At 38.6% G+C, this 22991-nt stretch overlaps 2 protein-coding genes and 1 pseudogene across 2 annotated transcripts; 1 reads left to right on the top strand and 2 right to left on the bottom strand.

The window, feature by feature from the left end:
* Positions 1–2242: 2242 nt before the first annotated feature.
* On the bottom strand, positions 2243–4105 carry LOC141825665 (pentatricopeptide repeat-containing protein At2g20540). Its single transcript, XM_074713048.1, has one exon. It carries the CDS (start codon positions 4103–4105, stop codon positions 2447–2449), a length of 1659 nt encoding a protein of 552 aa, XP_074569149.1. The 3' UTR covers positions 2243–2446.
* Positions 4106–11626: 7521 nt separating this feature from the next.
* LOC141822818 (putative galacturonosyltransferase 6) lies at positions 11627–15302 on the top strand (annotated as a pseudogene).
* Positions 15303–18883: 3581 nt separating this feature from the next.
* Positions 18884–21082, bottom strand: LOC141823820 (subtilisin-like protease 1). Its single transcript, XM_074711045.1, has one exon. The coding sequence runs from the start codon at positions 21080–21082 to the stop codon at positions 18884–18886; it is 2199 nt and encodes a 732-aa protein (XP_074567146.1).
* Positions 21083–22991: the final 1909 nt, after the last annotated feature.

The raw sequence follows: 22991 nt of genomic DNA, 5'->3' as shown, positions 1-22991 counted from the left end.
GATATTGTATTCAGATATTGTATTCAAATGCGCATTTTTCAAATAGGTTGTTATAATTAAATTATTACTAACCTATTTTTATTGTCTTTTGTACCAATTTTCTCCTTTTGATTGGACTTGTTTAGATAAGTTTTTGATATAGAATACAGTATTTTGTAGGATCAGTGTATCTAAAGATTTGTGTTGTATTCAGATATTATTGTATTCAGATTGTATTAATATTGTATTCAGATATATTGACATGTCGTGTATTCAAATATTGTATTAGTATTTTGTTTTATTATTATTGGGTTATTAATGTATTACTGTTATATTTGTTTGATTGATATACAAACAGGAAATTCAAAAATAAAATTAAAATATATAAAAAAAATAAATTATTAGCGACGGAATGATAAATTAGAGAAGATCCCGTTTTTTTTTATTTTTAAAAATTAGAGACGGAATTTATATTTCCGTCTCTAAAATTATAGACGGAATATAAATTCCGTCTCTAAACTAGCGACGGAATTTAAATTTCCGTCTCTAATTAGAGACGGAATTTATATTTCCGTCTTCTAAAAATTAGCGACGGATTATTATTTCCGTCGCTAATTTTAGAGACGGAAATATAAATTCCGTCTCTAATTCTTAGAGACAGAAATTTAAATTCCGTCGCTAAAGTGACGTCAGCGACTGGACGATTTTCGTCGCTATCGGTCGCTAGCTCGATTAGCCTCGATTAGCGACGGAAATCGTCCGTCGCTATTTGCTTTAATTTTTGTAGTGTAATGAGCTGACATATAAATTTAAATTCATTAATATGTATTAGAATTAACATCATTTTAAAAGTTATATTTTTCTAAAATTAAGTGTAATAATTGAGAGATATTGTGAATAATATGTGCATTAAAAAATCGGTTAATTTTCCCCTTATCTTACTAATTCTTCAATCATAACTCGAGAAACACTTTTAGTAGATGGGTTAAGTAATTATTAATAAAAATCTTCAAATGTGTACTTAGATTAAAATTAAAAGAAATATATTCTATAGAAATAAATTTAGTTAATGATTCTCTTAATTAATTATCAAAATATTTAAATAAATTTGAATTGGTACATCCATTAGTCGATAAAAATATGGACAATTACATTTAAAAATATTCGACACCAAATTCCATCAAGTGCTTTATTTTGACATGTAGCTTAAATGGCCCATAGCCTTCGTCCGATTAGAATTTGTAGAAGACTTTATAATACCTACATTTTGCACACAATTCTATAAATAGAAGGGTGACTTTTCTAAAATATTTAGTAAAAATAGATAATTTTAAAGCTAGAGTATCCCGAATCTTTAAAGTATCAATACTTTTTTATATCTCATATATTAGAACTTGCTCTAGCTCATTATCAGTAAATTATATATCATCAAGATTCATATTTAGATGGACTATTTCCTTATCCTTTTGAAATCGACGTGAATCTCTTTCCATTAGAATTGAATAATTATAGTCAAAAGCGATCGAAATTTGAAAATTTAAAGACGAGAGTAAAGAAAATAATGTGAAAATAATAAAATAAACTATTTATTTATAAAGTTTGGAGAATAATGGACACTAAATTATAGTCATTGATATCAATGATCAAATAAATTCAATCATTTATAAAAAAAAGCACTTCTCAACGACTTGACCAGTGATTCCAATGGTAAAATGAAAAAAAAAAAAAGATTGAGCCAGTGGTTTGAACCACTAGTTCATAGTTATTTTCGAACCGGAAGCATAACCGATCCGTTTGGGACCGAGTCAATTCCAAATTCAATATGTTTAACTAGGTCAACAGATAACCGACCTTGTTTATCCGGTTATGGGTAAGGCCCGATTCCGATTTCGCCTTGTTTAACCAAGTCAACGGATAACTATCCCATTTACCCAATTACAGATCCGGGTCGGATCCGGTTTGGACCTAGTCCGGGTCTATGTGCATGACAATTAATCAATTATTACAATTATATGATCATCCGAACAAGTATAATTCAATTTTTTTTTAATCATCAAAATAACTTCAATAAGGTGAAATCTGATCACGAATATGTATTTATCTTGTTCAATAAATAAAATTTTCATCAAGCAATTAAGAATCGTCCGACTGATTCTCTTACAATGGTTTAGAAAACAAATTTCTTTGGGGCCAAAGAAAACAAATTTCTTAAGAAAGTATGTATCCTGTTCAAGGAAATATATCATAACTCATTTCTCTTTATTTACATATATTTTCGCTTTTTTTTTTTAGTAAATACTGCTTCTAAGGAGATGGACAGGTTGACGAAATTAGACTCACCTCTCTCTTCATGAAGCAATCTGCTGAGTTGCTTGTTGCCGAAATCCAAGAACAATTTGTCAAGCAGAATTGCCCTAATGTCGACTGGACCATCAAGTCTGATCTAACAATTGCATGCTCTTCTGCATCACAGCACTGCTATGGAACAGCCATCCTCTTCCTGATGCAAATCCATAAGCTTCATCTGTTCTGTCGATGATGTTGTTCTTATAATTTGAGTTTTTGATAGCTCCAAGGTCAACAAATCAAGAATTGGCCATAAATCAACAAAAAGTGGGTTTGATTCATCTCCAGCAACAAACTCCTGAACCACATTGTTCACCTCAATCAGGCTGCAGCCTGGTATCTTCTTCATGTTCATGCTTCTCACTAATTTCCTCATCTTAGCGACACCATCCCACCTTCCTGCAGCAGCATAAATGTTCGAAAGCAACACATAGTTGCCAGTGTCCTCTGGTTCAAGCTCAAGTAGCCTCTCCGTCACATCTACAGCTGTTTCGAGATCTCCATGGGTTTTGCATGAACTAAGCAAAGAACCCCAGATGCTAACATCAGGCGTAAATGGCATGTTATTTACCAGTTCCATAGCACGACGAATGCAGCCTGCTCGACCAAGGAGATCCACCATACAACCGTAATGCTCGATTTCAGGATCAATACCGTAGACATTCTTCATCGAACTGAAGTACTGCATTCCCTCATCCACTAATCCAGCATGAGAACAGGCAGATAAAAGGCCAAGAAATGTAATGCAATTTGGCTTCACTCTCGTATCATTCTCCATTTCCATAAACAACTTGATTGCATCAAATGCCCTCCCATGCGTTGCAAGCCCACTGATCATTGTGCTCCACGAGATCACGTCTCTTACTCGCATACTGTCGAATATCTGACGGGCTTGGTCAATGTTTCCACATTTAGCGTACATCTCCATGAGAGCATTACATATGAATGTCTTCTCCAGCAACCTGTGCTTGCTACAGAAGGCATGTATCCACTTGCCCAGCTCCAGAGCTCCCAAGTGAGCGCATGCCGGTAACACTGACACAATGCTAATGTCATCCGGCTCCAGGCCTTCCGACTGCATCTCATTGAACGCCTCTACGGCATCAGAGTAGCAACCGACGGAGGTGTAGCCGGAGATCAAGGCGGTCCATGAGACTACTGTTCTCTCGGGCATTCTGTCGAACATATTTCTAGCTTTCCTCATCTGTCCCAATCGAGCATGGGCCGTGATTAGCATATTCCAAGATATCACATCTCTGTCGGCCATTTCATCGAAGAGGCAGAGTGCGCTGATCAAATCGTCGCTTCTAGTGTACATTTCAATCAAAGAGTTCTGAATTATAGAATTGGACATCAAACACGATCTAGAAACACGAGCATGAAATTGCTTGCCGAGATGCAGAGCAGCTAGGCCGGCGCAAGCTTTGATGACGAAGGGATAGGTGAATCGATCCGCAAAAAGGCCATCTTGCTTCAGCATCTGCCTGTAGAGATCAATTGCCTCCTTAAAAAGGTTCTTTTTGGCGTAGTTTTTGATCAATTCGTTGTACAAGAAGACGTTGGGTTGCTCCACCTGGTTGAATACTAGCGTCGCGTAGTCGAGTCTTCCGATGGCGCTGCAAATGCTTATGATTCTGGTCGAAAGGTAACAACTTTGGGAGAGGGAAGATACCACAATGCGAGCATGGACTTGCTTCAATTCCGCAAGCCCAGTGCAGTTCCTCAGAGTGGCCACGACCTGGTCCTCCATTTCCCTGATGGCCAAGGTTGGAATTCTCATTTCCTGGATTGCGAAAGTGTGGAATTCCGGTGACACTGGAACTCTAAGCAGCATCTGACTGAAGAGGAGGAAGAGGAGGAGGAGGAGGAGGAGGAGGAGGGGGCGTTGCGATGTGAGATGCCGAGTTGGTGGATGACCGCCTGACCTAAGTTTTGATTCATATAACAATTTTGGCTAAATCACACTTTGCTCTATTACACAATTTTAGGAGGAAACATTTAGTTCAAATTATATATAAATATATTATTGGCTAATGCAGAGGTGAAAAATATTTTTTTCATAGTGATTAATTATAATTTTTTAATTTATTTTTTTTATAAATGATCGTAAAATCAACCGTGTAAGATTATTAGAATAATAAATTCTACTAAAGATTAGAGCCGTCAAACAGGTCAACCTACGGCGGGACGGGTCAACCCATAGCGGGTTCATCATTTGGTAGGACGGGGCGGACCGGCCCACCAATTGGGCGGGTTACGAAATCTCCAATCCAACCCAATTCAAGGCGGGTCGCGGGTTAGATGGGCCAATCCGCGGGCCTACTAAAAATAAAAAAATTTTAAATTTTAAATATAATTTAAATTGATTAAGTTGAAATTTTTAAATTTAAATTATAATTTTTAAACTTAAATTATAATTTAAATGGATCAAACCCTATAATTTATTAAGTTTTCTACTTTAATTTTAAAATTTAAAATAAATAAATAAATTTTCTCAATCCGCGGGCCAACTAACCCACGCGGGCCACATGGGTCATGGGCCTAGGCGGGCCAATCCATTTTCATCTTAAAATGGGTTGATAAAATTTCAACTCAACCCGCCTAAATTATTTGGTGGGGCGGAACCTTGTGAGCCTAGTCTAAATTGATGACTATACTAAAGATAGGTGGTAAAAAAAATAAAAATAAAAACAAATGCAGATTGTAACTTCTGAAATTTTAAGATGTGTGATAAATCTTTCAAAAGGTTAGAACCATTAATAAACTTGAAAAAAAATGTTGATGAGATTTTCTAGCTTGTGAATTAAAAATAAGTATTTTCTTATCAAAACAAAACCGAACCCAGATTTAAAAAATATAAAACATAATTATTTTAATAAATAATTTTATTCAGAAGTTATTGAAGACTTTACAAAAATCTAATTTATATCAAATTGGCATTGTTGCACTCCTAATAATCCCTTGGACCTATTAATATTTTTTTTTTTTAAATTGAATCCTTTATGTCCATATATAAGCTTTGATCAAAAAGTCATTTATGACCGTAAAGAAGTTAAACTTATTTGTCATTGCACTCCTAATGATTCTCTAAATATATCTATGTTCGTTTTTTTTTAATATTTGAAGAACTTTAAGATCATCAATGACTATACTTGTCACTATACTAAAAGTATTTGATAATTTTTGACCAAAGGTGTTTAGTAACTCTAAAGATTTCATGTCACGTGAATATAGTTATACTCTAGTGACCTTCTAAATCTATCTATTTTTTAAAATGAGTTATCATTAAATAATTTTGACCAAAAGGACATTAATGATTTTGAAGAATTTAAATTGTTAGGGTTGGAAGTATCATAGAGAACTCAAATTTTTTTATGTATGACTAAATGTAAAATTAATTTATCTGTGAACTAATGATTGTCAAATAAAGTAAGTTACTTGACAAAGACTTCTCTTAGTAGGGAATCAGACAATTGGTTATGTCCTAGTGAAGCTACTCAAGTGCAAAATCCTGATTGGGAACTAGATAGTTAATTAAGCCTAAGTTGGAAATCAAGTAGAAAAGACTTTGTTGGGAACTAGACAAAGCAAATCTAAGCAGAATCAGTTAGGAGCTGAAGTCTTAACAAAGCAAGTTTAAGCAAAATCAGCTAGGAGCTGAAGTCTTGGCAGAGCAAGTCCAAGCAAGGTCAACTTGAAGCTGAAGTCTTGGTAAACAAGTCCAAGTGGAGGCAGCGAGCAGGTCCAAGCAAAGTCAACTTGAAGCTAAAGTCTTGGCAAACAAATCCAAGTAAAGAAAGCTAGGAGATGTGGCTTAGCAAATCACACTAGATGGTTCAGTTGGGAGTTGAGCATCTAGTGTTGGAATTTTAGAGCAAAACTAGACTATGAGGTGGTAGAAAAATATTATTTTGAAGGTGTTGGTCAAAGATACTTTTAAAAGTTATTTTGGGCACATGGATCCCTTTTTGAGCACCCTGACTAGCTCTGATTTGATCCACTATCATCGTAATTTTGCACTTGGAATGCTTCCGAGCGCTTGGATTGCTGACCTCGTGAGATCTAGGTGAAGCATATCTGTATCTGATCGTGACTTATCCATCTCCGAATGCCTGGATTCTTTTCAAGTGCTTAGATGCTGACGTGCTCTGCTCAACCAGCGTTTGCCAACTTATCTAGACTTATTATTTCAATCTAGGTGCCTAGAACCATTCTAGTTGCTTGAACCCTTCCAGGCACCTGGAACAGGTCTAGGTGCATAGATCCCTTCCAAGCACCCAGAGTTCTATTTCGGGTCAATTTCGGACTCAGTCCCTACATCACATAGTTAGTATAATAGACATAGTATATATAGTAACAGTCTTACAACTATCTAGTCTTGACTTTTAGATTTCTCATGAAATCCTAGATCAGACTGACACCTACTATTCTCTTCAAGAAAATGTGTCCTCATCCACTCCGCTCAGGAGAGTTTACCTAATGTCAAACCTTGGTCCTCCAGATTCCATTTGAACTTCTTGCTTAGCCTCTAATCCTCGACCCCCAATATCTGGTCTGACTTGATCTTAGTCCTCCAAACCCATCAAGTTCCTCCATTTGGTGTCCCTGATCTATAAGACTTCTTTGCCTAGCCATGGTCCAGCTGATCCATTAGAGATTTCCCTTGCCTAGCCATGGTCCAGCTGACACACTAGGGTTTTTCCTTGCTTAGCCATGGTCTAGCTAACCCACAAGGCTTTTTCTTATCTAACCTACCGTTAGGACTTGCCTTATTTAGCCTCCAATTAAGACTTCCTTGCTTAACCACCAATAAGAACTTTTCTGGTTATGCTACCTGCATACTTAGTTAATGATGGAGTCAAACCAAGTGAATAAGTTGCCCAACAAGCTAATATGGATCATACTCAACCCACTCTAGATGTTGTTAGTGATCCATTATGCATCAATGGAGGCCCAATTACAAGAGCTAATGCTAAGAAGATGAAGGAAACACTTAATGTGCTAATTGAAGATGTGAAGGTCAAAGTTACAGTTGAAGAAGGTTTGACCAAGAGCAAGTCATGCGGCTTAGTCAATTTAATTCAAGCCTTGGATGAGCTTAAGTAGTCATTTAATCTCATGTTTATGTAGTAGAGATATGTAGGCTCAATTTCTAGCTTTATTTGGGTTGTAATGATGTCATAAGCTTAAAATGACTAAGTAGTCTACATAGGCCTTTACTAAATGAGTTTCCTTTTGACCTTTTAGGGTTTTTAGGTCACCCTATAGCTATAAATAAAGTGGGGGACGACCACACATGTATCTTTTGACATATTTTCAATCTAAAATATGGTGAGACTCTCACTTGTTGGTTCTTCATTGAACTAGAATTTATCAAGGCATCCCCTTGTGGCGTTCAAAGACTTATCAACCTCCATCCCAAGGTTGTAGCGTCTTCCCTCTTCATCTATACCAAGGTTCGGCTTTTATAAGTATCGGGTTGAGGTTCTATTCATCCTTTTTATCGATTTAGACTTTCCTTCGTTCTTTCTTCAATTTCTTGTGAGTTCTTGAGATTTTCTCTATGAGTTCACATCAGTTGGTATGAGAGCTTAAGTTTTTCTAAATCGATTTGGTTATCCTTTTCTTTTGTGCTTGAAACTTTATCTATCTTGTTCATCATTTGATACTTATTGTTTGTATTTCTTTCAATCTTTGTAAGTCTTACTTGCTTATTGCTATAAAAAAAAGGAAGCCTAAAGGGAAAGTCTAGATAGGTTGAGGAGATCAGATGTTTGACAAATGACAAGTTCAAACAGGTCAAGGAGATCAGATGCTTGACAAAGAGGAAATCCTAAAAGAGTAAATCTTAGGTGGGTAAAAATTTTGGAGGAGTGAACTCAAAGCAAAAGGTTAGCATAAAATGTCAACTAGACTTATAGGATAAGGCTTGTTATGTTTGCTTGCTTGTATTGTATGTTGTCTTATAGGAACTTGGAGTCGGAAGCAAAACAATGAATAGACGAAGACAACCAAATGTAGTCGGACCAAGTGAAGTCAATCGGACTTGACCCGGGTAAAACTAGACCCAAATTGATTTGGTCGACTAGACATCCAGTCCGATCGACCAAAAGATCAATCTGATCTACCGGCTTAGTTTGATTATTCAAGTGTGGGTTTGAACTCTAGTAAGTGACATGACTTGGTTCAATTGATCGGACAAGTTTGATTGATCGGTAAACCTAATAATGATGAGATCACATGGCTCAATCCAAATCACGAAGCGCTAAATCAAGAGGATCAAGTTTGACTTCGTTCGATTGACCGAACAACTTTTTAGGTCGACTGAAAAAGTGCTATAAAAGGAGCTCAACACATTGGCTCAATCTTCTTCTTCTTCTTTTATACTTTGAAAAGACCTCAATACTCTGCTCATGCAATCGGGGAAGTGACAGGAAAAGTGCGAGACACACAGTGCTTCCGAACCGATCGATAAGTGTTTGGTTATAATTTTGTATACATGCTTGATTTTATATTTGTGATTATATACATAAATTGTAAGGAGTTTCTGCACATTCGAAAAAGTTCAGGAAAGGATATAAGCTAGTAGTACATAGGTCTTAGAGTACTAACTTTGGAGGGTTAAAAACCAAGTAAATCATATGTGAGTGTTTCTTCTTGTGTTTATTTAATTCCACTACATGTACTTTTGATAGAAAAAATGACAAAGATGAAAAATGAGACGCACACTATCACCTCCCCTCTAGCTCATCCACGATCCTACAATTGATATCAGAACTAGCTAACTCTTGATTGGACTATTCACCAAGGAAGCAAACAAACTGAAGATTGAGAGAGAGCAAAAAGTATAGATTTAATTTTAAAATTCAAATTTCGTATTATTTGCTTCAAGTCCGAGGAAAGAAGGCGTTACAAAAATAAGAACCCTAAACCCTACTAGTGAGATTTGGACAACACCCACGCCGCCTCCTCGCTATATCGCCGCCCACGTCTTCTACCTTTTCATTTCTCCCCTTCTTCTCTCCCATTTCTCTCCTCTCCTCCTTCTTTCCAAGCAGCAACTTACCGGCTCCCTCCCTCTGGTTTTTTTTTCCCTATTCTCCAGCAGGGATCAACAAGGTCTGCTGTTCCTTCGCGTTCCGTTACCGGAGAAGCCAAGGCAAGCCCAAAAGCTGATCTCGATCTCCACCCTTGGGTTTTGCCGCTCGATCTCGTCAATCGTTGAAGAGGTTCGTTCGCCCGATCCCGTCGATCAAACCCTAAAAAAAAAATACTTTCTTTCCTTTTTTATCAGTGTCTTCCTCTTTCCACGCGCTCTTTCTCATCCACTCACGGAGTCATGAAGAGGTACCGGTTGCTTCCCAGAACTTCCCAGGTTTTGCATCTCTTCGGCGCATCGCCAGGCACGGTGATATTTGGAACGGAGGAAAATGACATCATCCCCAGTATTTTAGGATCATGGTGGATGAATTTGTCCTGTTCTCTTTCGCACCTCTAGCAGTCTTCTCACTGTTCAGGCCAGGCCAAAGAATATGGTTCAGATTGTTTGGATCTGTGTTAACCCTTGACTCTTCGTAAAAGTCCCAAGAGGATGAAATCCTGTCATGCCTCTGATTCTCCTTTTCTTATATTGCATGCATTCTTGAATAATGAGCATTCACAAATGTTTCACCGTTGCTGAAAATTTGTTACATGTATATACGGCGTGGAATGAGTTCTATAGAGTTTGCTTCCGTTGCAAGAACAAGATTAGAGATGAGAGGCCGGTGTTCATGTTTGGATACGAGTTTGATCGGAGATCGTCGGAGTTTGGCGGAGCTCGCCTATTCGCTAGCAAAGAAAGGAAAAATATTGCCGCCCTCTCCCAACAACGAGCAGCAAGCTGCTGCCCTCTTTTCCCGCGTCTTGCATCAAGCCACCTTGCTGCCTTTTTCAATCAGTTTTCCATCAACGAAGAGCAACAAACCAGCAATCCTTATTTGGTGTTCTCTTCTACCTACAAGTATTATTTCGGTTGGTTATTGCAGCAAGTGCTTAATCTGTATTGATGAAATGCCTTTGGATTCATCGATCACAAAGGGATAATTTAAGGTATATGTTAATCAATTTCTATTTAAATTGGTTAAATAAGATTGTGATTACATAATAGTGAATGCCTCTTATAGGAAATAGTGAATACCTCTTGTAGTTAAATAAGTTACGATTCAATACGTTTCATGTTATTATGTTATCTTGAGTTTTGAGTTATTGTTGTATTATATTTCTAGATACGAGTTCGAGTAGAGCACACTGATCTATTGACACTCAGAGTTTGATAGACACAAAAAGTGGGTACTTTTTATCCTTGGACTCATATATTTTCCTGTGCATGAATAGATAAATTAAATGGATATATATTTATATATGTTATAATGGTTTTCAAAAAGGGGATTTAAAATGATCTTTAAAATACTAAAACAGGGTTAAAATAATTAAATCCTTAAAGGGTAATTAATTGATTTATTTCCTGTTCACACATAGGTTCGTTTAGAAAATTAAAATGGGAAAAAGTGTTTTCAAAATTTAAATAGATATTCTGACTTATTCTGCCGTTGATACATGTCTGAATTTTCCTTCTGTTATGAGACATGAGAAGGTTAGTTTTGCCCTAGCTGTCTGAATGTTTTTTTTCTTTTTCTTAATCAGGAGCTACAACATTTGGATATGCCTCCCACGGAACGCAACATTCGTCAGCGCCCAGACACTGGCCGACTAGTACAGATCCTTGCTCCTTCTCACTGTCGCAAACTTCACTAAGCCCTGCATTCTCTACACGTACAGCGTTGTTATGATCGGCTTCGCAGCCCGGCTAACGAAGGACGAGCTCAGGTACGTCGAGAGGAAGTCAGGTTTCTTAATCAGTTTTTGGGATAGACAAATGCCGCTCTTGACCACCTACACGTCGTGCCTACTGGGCATTCTCTTCGGGCTTGACCTCTGGACACTCTCCAACATGGGAAAGGGCATTATCATTGGCCTGCTGGACATCGACTTGGTCGACCACACCTCGTTTGATGATCAGGGAATGAACCCGCCTCCTGTGCATTGGAGAGGCTCATGTGCTTCTGACACTGCCTTCTGCAACAACAAATTGATCGGAGTACAATCGTTTGTGAAAAATCAGTCCCTTGTCGATACCGTAGGTCACGGCACCCACACCTCCAGCACCGCCGTCGACAATTTCGTGGCTCACACTAATGTGCTCGGCGGCGGTGTTGGAGGTGTGGGTGTCGTGATCTACAATGTCGACAGGGGACTGATTTTTTATAAATGATTGTACTCCGATCAATTTGTTGTTGCAGAAGGCAGTGTCAGAGGCGCATGAGCTTCTCCAATGCGCAGGAGGCGGGTCCATTCCTTGATCGCCGAACGAGGCATGGTCGATCAAGCCGGTGTCCAGTACGCCGATGACGATGCCCTTTCCTATGTTGGAGAGTGTCCAGAGGCCAAGTCCTGGGGAGAAGGCCTAGTAGGCGCGACGTGTAGGTGGTCAGTAGTGGCACTTGTCTGTCCCGGAAGCTGGTCAGGAAACTTGGCTATCTTTTGACGTACCTGAGCTCATCCTTCGTTAGCCGGGCTGCGAAGCCGGTCATGGTGGCGCTGTATGTATAGAGAATGCAAGGCTCGGTGGAGTTTGCGGCAGTGAGAAGGAGCAAGTATCTGCCTTATTTTGAGCAGGTTCGTTGCTTACTTTGTTTTCAAAGCTTGCATTAGCATTTTTTTTATGCTACTGTGCTTGTGAAGTGCAGACGAATATAATCCTCTCGTTTTGAGGAAGCATAGCTGGTTACATCTTTTTTCTGTGTGTTTTAATATCTTTTTTCTGTGTGTTTTAATATACCAGGAATGCTATTGTCTCTAACTGGTTATCGAACTTCTAAGAACCACACAAATTTCAAAGTTAATGTCCTTAAATCTAGTCGTAGTTTATATAGATGCATTCATCACAAGCTCACTGAAAAAATGTAATTTGTGGAGAATAACTTTATTTCAATGTTTGCTATTCATCTATTTATTCTAGCTGATGTTTGTCTCTTTCATTGTAACAGAAGTCTGAGCATATGGTTTCCAAGTTGAAACAGTGAAAGTTGATCTGAGCTGACTCTACCGTATTGCCTTGTTCGGAATATGTTGCAGAAAATATTATCGGTATATATTCACTTTAGAACAGTGCTTTATGCATTTCTATTCTCAATTGTATGATGCTAGGAATAAGCAGACATGAAAATGCAGGGGCATACTTCTATTGCCATGCAGCTCAATTCGATGGAGCAGGTATATGGGTTGAACATTATATCTCATTCTCAGTTGATCAATTGATTAATCAATCTAGCGTGTTGGTTAATTGATAATTCTATTGTTAATTTGAGCTGGTGCTCATAATTTTGGTTAGTGACCATTTTTTTGGGTTTCAGGAAGTTAGTGATGACCTGCTACTGAAAGGGGTTATCTATAAAGATGATAATTTGAAGAATGTTCAGATTAAATACAATCAAAATGTTACAACTTCTGGAGTAACCAACGGTAGTTATTTGCCTTTTTTTTGTATTCTATATGTTTCTACATTCCACTGTTGTGTTTAATCCCCTGTCCGATTCATTTGATGAACGTTTTATTTCCTTCCTTTTTTTTTCTTGTGCGCCAAAGGCTCCAGTTCAAGGCATAGTGGAAATGGAGACAATCAACCTAATCATGTACCAAATTCTGCTGGTTGAGAGGTCATTTTACTTGGACTACTTTTACACTTCTGTTTCTGATATCTAGCTGTTGTTGTTGTTTGTTCATTTACTCTTTGATGGTATGGTATTCTACAAAAGAATTTAAGATAAGAAGGTAACCTATACCTGGAAGATCTTGAATATGTGTGCTTTATTATCCTTTTAGCATTGAATTAGTTTCATGCGTTTTTATATTAAAACAGGATAAGAAGCAGGAATCATCTGACAAAAAAACTGGTGTTTTGACCATACGAAAGCCCCCTTCTAGGTCATCAACTGCCAAGATATGGGAAATGGAGGATCAGTTAGTAATGGCAAAGGCATATGTGCACTTTTCTTCTTCAAATAGTAACTCTCACTTAGTACGAGAGTTAAAGCTTAGGATTAAAGAGATAGATAGGGTTCTTAGCCATGCCAACAAAGATTCAGATTTATTTACAAGGTACCTTATTTTTCTTGCAAATTGCAAATTAGAGAAAGTTGATTGTGTGCAATCAGATCTTTTAAATCACTATTATGGCCAAACAACTTTTGTATATGCCCAATGGGTGTTCTCATGCATAGAATTGCCCATTATTTTTTGACTGAGAAAAGAGCTTGTTCAGTGACTTGCAGAAAATGAAAAACATGGAAGCAACTTTGTCAAAAGCCAGAAAAGCTTATCCAGAGTGCTCCACAATGGCATCAAAATTACGTGCCCAATTATTCAATGCTAAAGAACAACTCAGGGCTCAACAGAACCAAGCTTCATATCTTGTTCGTCTTACTGGTAGGACCTTCCCTAGGGGTTTTCACTGCCTATCTATGCGTCTCACTACTGAATATTTCGAATTGCACCCCGATTTGCGAAAATTGCCCAACAGTCATAATTTTGATAAGCCAGATCTTTTTCATTATGCTATTTTCTCTGACAACGTGCTGGCATGTTCAGTGGTTGTGAAGTCAACAGTAAATTCATCACTGGTAAGAATTACTTATGTTGTTTATGCTTATCACTTTCGTATTTTCTGACATACATTCTTGAGAAACTGAGAGTATTACTTGCACTACTCCGGCTATTCTATTCTGGTAGCGTGAACTAGAAATTTATTTGAAGAAATTTTGATGCCATTGTCTATGGCCTTTATCTTTGTGATATGTTGTTGCTAGAACTTCTGGTGAGCTTATGCTGAATCACTCTATTTTTTTTTAATGAATCACTATCATATTTTAATAGTTCAATTGTGTACATGGTTGGGAACCTCAACTATGAGATTGGAGATTTAAAATTTATACATTTTCCATCTTCTCCTGATGACTTTTCAGTTGTGATCACAGAAATCTGAGATTTGTCTCTCGTTTGGTCCTAATCATGTTTCCGCTGCAGGGGAGTAGGCATCTGTGGAAGGCCGGAAGTCTTCCGTTGGGTCAGTTGCTTTTCTACAACCACACTGTGACCTTGGACAAACGGTGGCATGTTTTTGGACTCGGTTCTGATTTGAGCGTCGGAGTGACAGATTGAGAAGGCAGCAGTGATCCATTACGACGGAAACATGAAACCATGGCTAGATACTGCAATTACAAAATATAAAGGTTACTGGACCAGATTCCTTGACTATAGCAATCCTTACCTCCGACAATGCAACATCCATGGATAATTAACCGCAGGCTAGCAGTCTTCTCTTTGCCTAATGATCCGTATTCTTTGGTTCTTGACGATATCATAGACCTGTGTCTTGTTTTTCCAACTACTTTCCCCCTAACCCTTGATGTAAATCCAACATTTTTTTTATAGTTTCTAACACAGCCATGATTTGGCAACATCTATCTTTTTGTTGCTGAATAATATGGAATATACAGTTTTTCCCCCAAAGGATATGAGTCGGAAAGTTATGTTATTTTACCGAATACTGGTGCTAATAATCTATGCTCAACTAGCTCAATGGGACAAGTCTACTAATTGTAGTGTACTGCCGATCTGTAGTACTGGAATCTGTATGTATCAGTATCACCTGAAATTCAGTGCTTGCATCATCGAAGCATCAGGTTCTTCGGCATTCTTCCAACCTTTAGTGAATCCAAGGCTTCTGGCTCGAAATGATAGTCATTGTAGATCCAGCAGCAGCTCCGTGAATCGAAACAGTACGCAAATAGGAGCATTGCAGCATCAATCAGAGTGATCAGAGCAGAGCAAAGTGAGGTGATGAGTTTTCAGTTCTCAAAATACTCCTTAGTTGTAAGTGCTCGGAATCAAGAAAAATGAACACAAAGTGTGATAATTCATAACATGCATTTTTTGAATATTTCAAAAACTTAAATGCAAGGCCTTTAATGAGTTACTATAGTTCATTGCAATGTTAGCAAACGCAAAGGCATCCGCCAGCCACTGTTAAAAAGTGTGTTCGAAGAATCAAAATGGAAAATTATTCTATCAAGAAATAAGAAAGCAACACAACTTGCAGACACTGAGCAAGCAGGGGGATTTGTTTTGCCTATTCATTCAGCAAGCGGCTGGAGGTAAAAACCACTCAACTTTTCATAGGAAGCTCTCAGGGCAATCTCAAACCACTCAACTGGCACAAGACTTAGATGCACCAACTTCACATCTTGTAGACATTTCAGAGTTCCAAGTAACATGCACAAACCCATGCCTGAAACTGAACAGTATATGTTTATCTGCAAAAAGATTGTCGAATCAGAACGAAGAGTCTTTGACATACAATAAATTTTTTAAAATAAGTTTATAAAGAAACATTCAAACAAATATATATGGTGCATCAACTTCATTTAAAATTATGGAAGAAATAAAACTAATATTGGATTGCCTGGGATGCAGTCGTGTATGACAGACAAATCTCCTATGCTCATGTGCTTTTTGTAAAAAATCTAATATCAAAGCAACATTGAAGAATAGAAGAAGAAAAAGAACACCTAAATCCCAGTAACTATTACACCTTAGCAAATAGCTTACTTGGAGATGTGTCAGCAGCAACTAAAGCGATGCCCTCACTTGAAGCTGCTCGCTGTTCTCCAGATTTGATAATAAAATTTTCATCAGTACATGCCAACCCAGATAACCAGTAAAGGATCTGACATAATATTGAAGTTTACTAAGGTCAAAAAATTTGAAGCAGTATCAGCAAAGCAACTAACAGAACACCCCAATTTTGTTTTATTGTAAATTTTCAGATTTTTTTTACCAAAGACCAGAACAAAATCAATAAACTACATATATACAATACAAAAGTCATAATCAGAAGTGACAAGTTAATTGCAACCTGTACAAGGAGAAGAAAAAGCATCAAATTACATCCAGAAGTCTAGGTAATGTAAGCATCTTGTTAGGAGAAAAAATTGTTCCTTTATCTACCCTTCTTTGCCCTGATTAATCAGTTTGTTTTCTAATTGTATCATAATTACGAGACGAATAATATGATGAAGTATTATGCAATAACATCACAAATCATTTATGTACAGATTGAAAAGACAATTTAATCATCCTCGCCATCCTTCTTCCTATTTTGCCTAGTTACCAAGTTAATCTATCATATGTTCAACAGAGCATGAAAGATGTAGCACATGTGTGCAGTAGCATCAAGGCACTAATCCACCCGAAAACTATCTAGTTCATCCATGCTAAAGCCACAAAATGTAATAACTACTTTGACAGCTCCTCAAAACTTCTACAGGTGCTCCTTGTCCAATTCCAGGCGAAGTCATTCTGTCGATGCCCTAGCCACTAATGCTGAAATGAAGTTTGACATCCCTCTGTCAACTGCCTATGAGCGCATTTCCTTCAGCTCATTTTTTTTCATCTGTGATCTCTTGCATCCTGTCTGCATGTCACTATTGTCAGCCAATTACACCATGTGATGCCAAGGACAATCAAATGAGCAGCTCAACCAGCAAAGCCAGCTGAGTTATTTCTGATTGATTGCTGTCAAAGTTGAAACCTCTAAGACACTTGGTGGACCTCTTCTACACTATGTGGTCATTTGATATCTTTATTTGAAACTTTATCTATCTGTGGAATCTCAGCTTGAGGGTGTCAAAGGAAAGATTATTCCTTCCATATATGCATTATTGATTTGATATAAGACGATCTTTTTCCTGAGCGACCATCTGATACTATTTCAAATTTGAGGACGAGTTTCTTTCAACCTAGGGCGACTGATGCAGGAGTATCCAAAGATTTTTATTATTAATTTTGATAATTTTTATTTTTAGTAATTTTTTGAGTTTTTGATATTTAGAGTAGTTTTGAAAAGTTCTAGTTTTTATTTTAGGATTTTTTAAATCCGTTTAAGATTTTTAAAATTAAGTCTGTTAAGATTTTTTTTCTTTTTTATTAGGATTTTTTTTTTGATTTGTTAAAAAAATTTCCTTTTTACGAGGAATCTTTCTTTTAGAGTTTGTTAAAAAAAATTCCTTTTTAGAGAAATCTTTCTTAAAGTTTGGGTCTATATAAACATCTTATGAGTTGATGTTTAAGAAAAAGAAATTTTAATTTAATAATAATTTTGGCAATGCCGTTTATTTTTCTATCTTCTGTTATTCTTTTGAATTAATAGGTTTTAAAAAATTATTTCCGACGTTCGCAGTTGAATCAACAGATTTAATATTGCCCCTGGGATAATCGTTATCCTGTTCGATGTCATATAGTGTGTATGAAGGAGACAATAAGATTGAGTTTAAACACCGAATTGATACCAAAATAGAAGGCTTCAAACCTCGGGCTTTCGAATAAAGGGGTTGATGCCTTATTTATGGCGGCGGCGGAACGTCGGAGAAAAAAATCGACGACTTAAGATTTTAACAAAATGGGGATTGATTACTTCATTTTTACTGAGTGAAAAAATGTTAAACAGTGTAGTGTAGGGAAAAGTATTTTAACCGGTTCAATTTATTACTTCATCACTTAAAATTTTAAATTTTATTTCATGATTTATTACTTTATCAAATAAGTAAAATATCACTTAAAATTAGAAATGAAATCCATTTTATTTAACATATGAAGCTTAAAATGATATTTTATTACATCAATTTTATATATAATCAAAGTTGATTATAATATATTATTTCATAATTAATAATCATAAATAATCAATGATGAAATCTATCAATAAAATTTTACTAGTGAGGATTTATATTTTTTGGGTGATACAAGTTTTACTTGGATATCAAAGAAATAATTTATTGTCATACTTTCTATTTGCAAAACGAAATATGTGGCTACTACTTCATATGTTTGTCATGTTATTTGGCTCATAAATTTATTAAAAAGCTAAGTTTATCATAAGAAAAGACAATCAAAATTTGAATTAATAATAAATTTACAATAGCACTAGTAAAAAATTCAGTCTTTTATGATCAAAACAAACACATCGATATGCATTATTACTGTACCAGAGAGTATATCATTAGAAAAGAGGTGCGAGTAAAATACATAAAATTTCAAGATCAAATTATTGAATTTTTTTTAAGTCATTTAAATTTGAAGACTTTATCAATATGGAAAGTTTGCTAAGTCATAAAATTAAGATTAAGAGGAGATATTGAAAATTAAACTTGATTTTGGATAGACATATTGATAAATTAATATGAAGTTACTGGTAATAATTAGAGTTAGTGGTTTATTTGAGTTAAAGATAAATGGTCTATATTTAATGTATTTATCTTAATTAAATTAGTGAGATATATATAATAGTAGAGTTAGTGATTTATTTGGGTGATAAGTTAATTGTTTATGAATAAAATAAGTGGGAAAAAAATATTAATTTCATTACTTCAGCTCTTATTTGAAAAGAATACAACAACCCAACTTATAGAGGAGCACAACAATACTCGAAGATGGAGACGACCACCGGACTCGTCACTACATGCTTACCATCATCGGAGGTCCAAGTCAACTTTCCCTCAACGAATTGATCGAGGGGGGAAGGTTGGCCGGCGGTCCATTTCGCGCTCACGCTGAACGACTTCTGCTCGTTCAGTTCGGTGAATGTCAATGTCTCGGGGGTGACAGTAGCCGACGCAGCAGTATCCGACATGGTCAACGACACCTTGTAGCTCGATCTCGCCAGTCCGACGTTGGTGACCGTCCGGCTCACCTTGACCGTCTCCCCACCTTTGGGGGCTAGCAGAATCGACGGGTAGTTTAGCTCCGCTTCCGTCAAGTTCTTGAACTTGGAGCAGTCCACGAATCCACGCGCTATTTTTTTGGCCCCTTCGTCGCCGAATTTGCTGCAGATGTAGGAGACGTAGTCGTCGGCTGTGATGTCGTAGATAAGACCGGGATCGGAAGCTTTGATGGGGTTGACCTGTCCTGCGCCCTTGTAGAAATAGAGCGCCGGCTTGAGCAACTCGTCATAGATGTCGTCGTCTGCCGTGGTGACCATCGCCGACCTGATAGCTGCCGGCGACCAAGTAGGGTGCGCGGCCTTTAAGAGCGCGGCGATGCCGCTGAGGTGAGGCGTCGCCATGGACGTGCCGGAGATGATGTTGTACTCCGGAGAGTCAACGGAAGAAAGCCAGGCCGCGAAGATGTTAAGGCCCGGGCCGGCGATGTCCGGCTTGAGGATGTTCGTCGTCGCCTGCGACGGCCCACGGGAGGAGAAGAAAGCCACGGCGGGAGCGGGGGAATCGCCGAGAACCGTCCCGTTGAAGACGATCGACGCGGAGGGGTCGGAGGATGAGTTCAAATACGATTTGAAGTCGGAGCCGTATTTGTTGGAGATCACGACTGTGGGAAAGTCCAGTTTACTGAGCATAATGGTGTCGCCTTCGTCCTTCAAGGAAATGAAGATCAACGCCCTGGCCCCGTAGGACTCGACCCACTGCGCCACAGTGTCGATTCCTGGTTCGCCGCCGGCCTCGCAGACCCAGACGCTGCCCCTGTGGCTATCATCGGGAGGATTCAAGTAGCAGTATGGCGACTCGGGGTTGTAGTACAGGGGAAGAGAGCTTTTAGTGAAGTTGCTCGTCTGGTCTAGAGACTCTCCGGGGATCACCTTCCCGTTGGGAAGCTTCACGGAGGCCCTGAAGCTTCGGTCGACGCTGCTGGCCGCCACGGTGAGGATCCACGGCGCCTCGTTGGAGAGGGTGAAGAAGTTAGGTCCAGCGTTACCGCCGGCGCAGCTGACGAAGATGCCCTTCCTGGCCGCCGATAACGAACCGATGGCGATGGGATCTTCGTCGAAAGGCATGGAACCACCAGCCAAAGAGATAGAGAGGATGTCGACGCCGTCCTTGACAGCTGCGTCCAAACCGGCGAGGATGTCGGCGGAACTGCAGCTGCCGTCGCCTAAGCAGACCTGGTAGATGGCGAGGTGAGCCCGAGGGGCCATCCCAGCGGCCGTGCCATTGGCCAAGCCGTAGTAGCTCACGTTGCGGACGAAGTTACCTGCGGCGGTGGAGGAAGTGTGGGTCCCGTGGCCGTTCTCGTCGACTGGAGGACTCCGACCCGCGCCGGTGATCATCGACCTGGCGCCGATGAGCTTGTTGTTGCAACCGGTCTTGAGCTCGCACGAGCCCTTCCACTTCGAGGGCGGAGGCGGTACCCCCTCGTCGTCGTAGGAAGGGTGGCCAGGCGTCACGCCGGTGTCGAGGACTCCGACGATGACTCCGCTCCCGAGCTTCGAGTCTTCCCACGGCCCCTTCTTCCCGACCTTGAGCCCGAGGAAATCCGGCGTGTGGGTGGTCATCACGCGCAGCACGCGGTCGGGGAGCGCGCGCACGAAGCCCTTCTTCTTCCGCACCTCCTGCAGCTCTTCCTCCGTCAGAATGGCGGCGAACCCGCTGAAGACGTCGCTGTAGGAGTGCAGCAGCCGCCGATCGGCGCCAGACTCATCGGCGGCCGGCGGTAGGAAAGACTCGTGCCAGCTCCTCAGGCTCGATTCCGTCAGCGGCTCAATCGGCTCCTCCACTTGAATTATGTAACGGTTCGCAGAAGAAGGAGAGGCGACGGAGGGATTCGAGAAGAAGGCGAGGAGAAGAAAGAGCAGCAATGGCGCAAGATCCATGTCGGGACTACTCTAAATTGCTATATCTTCCAACAAAGATCTTACGGACTATTATATATACAGAGCAACCATACCAAGCAAGAAAACAGATACACACAATCAAACAATAAACATATATCAGAAATTGTGTTATATCGCAATAAGACATTCACTTAGCTTTCACTTTATACACTTTGCATTCATGTAATTCAAATGTGACAAATTTAACACTGATCATTCAATTTAAATATTCTCATACATGTACAAGCACTCAAAGGTGCCAAACCTACTTACATATAACATATTACATTAACTTCTTGTTTGAACAACATAAAATACTCACAACATCTTAGATATAAATAACAACTTTAACATATGTTGCTTTATCTCATCTATTTCAGCTTTCAAAGCAGTTTATTTTTTTCCAAACATTGAAACGTTTCTCCTTGGCCTTGGACTTGAAGTTGCCTAAGAACTTTATTTTCAGCCAACACCCTTCCAACATCAGCCACACCCTTCCAACAGCAGCCACCCCAAGTTCCCGAAGAGGCTGTTCATATATTAGATAATCTTCTACACCGTTAAAGGATGATCCAAGTAACAATTGTGCTGTTGCAATGGATGTTTCAAATGAAAAAATTTTCATAGCCTCAATTATCACTTATATAAAAGCATAGACCTGCAATTTTGTTTTGTGCCTCGGCCAAAAAAGCCAAACGGTTAGCATATCATACTTGCCTTAGTCATCATGGCGATTTTCTAATCCAGGTTAGATATGCAAACCGTTACTTTTTTGGCCCAGGCGCAAAACATATTTGCAGGTCTATGCTTTTATATAAGTGATATTTTAGGTCATGAAAATCATTTCATTTGAAACATCCATTGCACCATCACAATTGTTACTTGGTTCATCTTTTAACACCTGTTTGGTTTAGAAGATTCTCTATCAAGGGAAGAAATCGTAACATTAGAGATATCCAACAAAGTATAACTGATTAGTAATCACATTTATAAATGATGCAAAGATAGGGTACACCCATCTGAAAAGATTGGAGATATGTACCGTTGTTCTTTTAAGAATCTTCATCGCAATGCATTCTGAGTTTTCCATCATTGTAGCCAAACGAAGATTGCATTTTTTTAAGAATCTTCATCGCAAGTGGAGGACCTGACTTCTTCACCCTCTCCAACGAGGCTAGTGTATACCAACAAAACATTTATTTGCTTCATTTGGCTTATGAAATGATTTGTTCTCATAGGGTTCACATTCAATTCGGGCATCCTAGGCATCTAGAAGCTAATGGTTCAGATGCTTTATCCTTATTTGACTTCACCAGAAACAAGTGGTTCAATTATACTCTGCTATGACTTCGAGTATCGATTAGCGAGCTTGCAGCAGAAATCTAGTGCCGTTGGATCATACTTCTCCAAATCCTGGATAGTTACTGTGCTATGAAGGATCACCAGGTTCTACTATGAATTTGATCAGCAAATAATCCACCTCCCAAAATCTTAATTTCTATTCAGAATTAACTGTTTTGTTTGTAGGAGAGGAGTTCTACCATCGTCATTTAGAAAGTTCATCCTGTGAGCTTCCTTCCAAGAATATTTGCCATGGGCTCAGTCACTTGTGTATTCCAATGGTAGGCTATGCTGGTTACTGGAGCTGCTAGGATTCTAATATTAACATCTATTATTGTCTGTTATGTTTTGTATAGGTTCAAATTCACATGATGTTTATAGACGTCAGTCTTAGGAACTTGAGAATCTTATGACGATGAAGATTCTTAAAAGAACAACGGTACATATCTCCAATCTTTTCAGATGGGTGTACCCTATCTTTGCATCATTTATAAATGTGGTTACTAATCAGTTATACTTTGTTGGATATCTCTAATGTTACGATTTCTTCCCTTGATAGAGAATCTTC

The sequence above is a fragment of the Curcuma longa genome, chromosome 3 (assembly GCF_044706935.1).
Source record: "Curcuma longa cultivar G26 ecotype Majalengka, Jawa Barat chromosome 3, ITB_CL_G26_1.1, whole genome shotgun sequence".
In the NCBI taxonomy this organism is placed as follows: domain Eukaryota; kingdom Viridiplantae; phylum Streptophyta; class Magnoliopsida; order Zingiberales; family Zingiberaceae; genus Curcuma; species Curcuma longa.
This window is presented reverse-complemented; position numbering and strand designations above follow the sequence as displayed.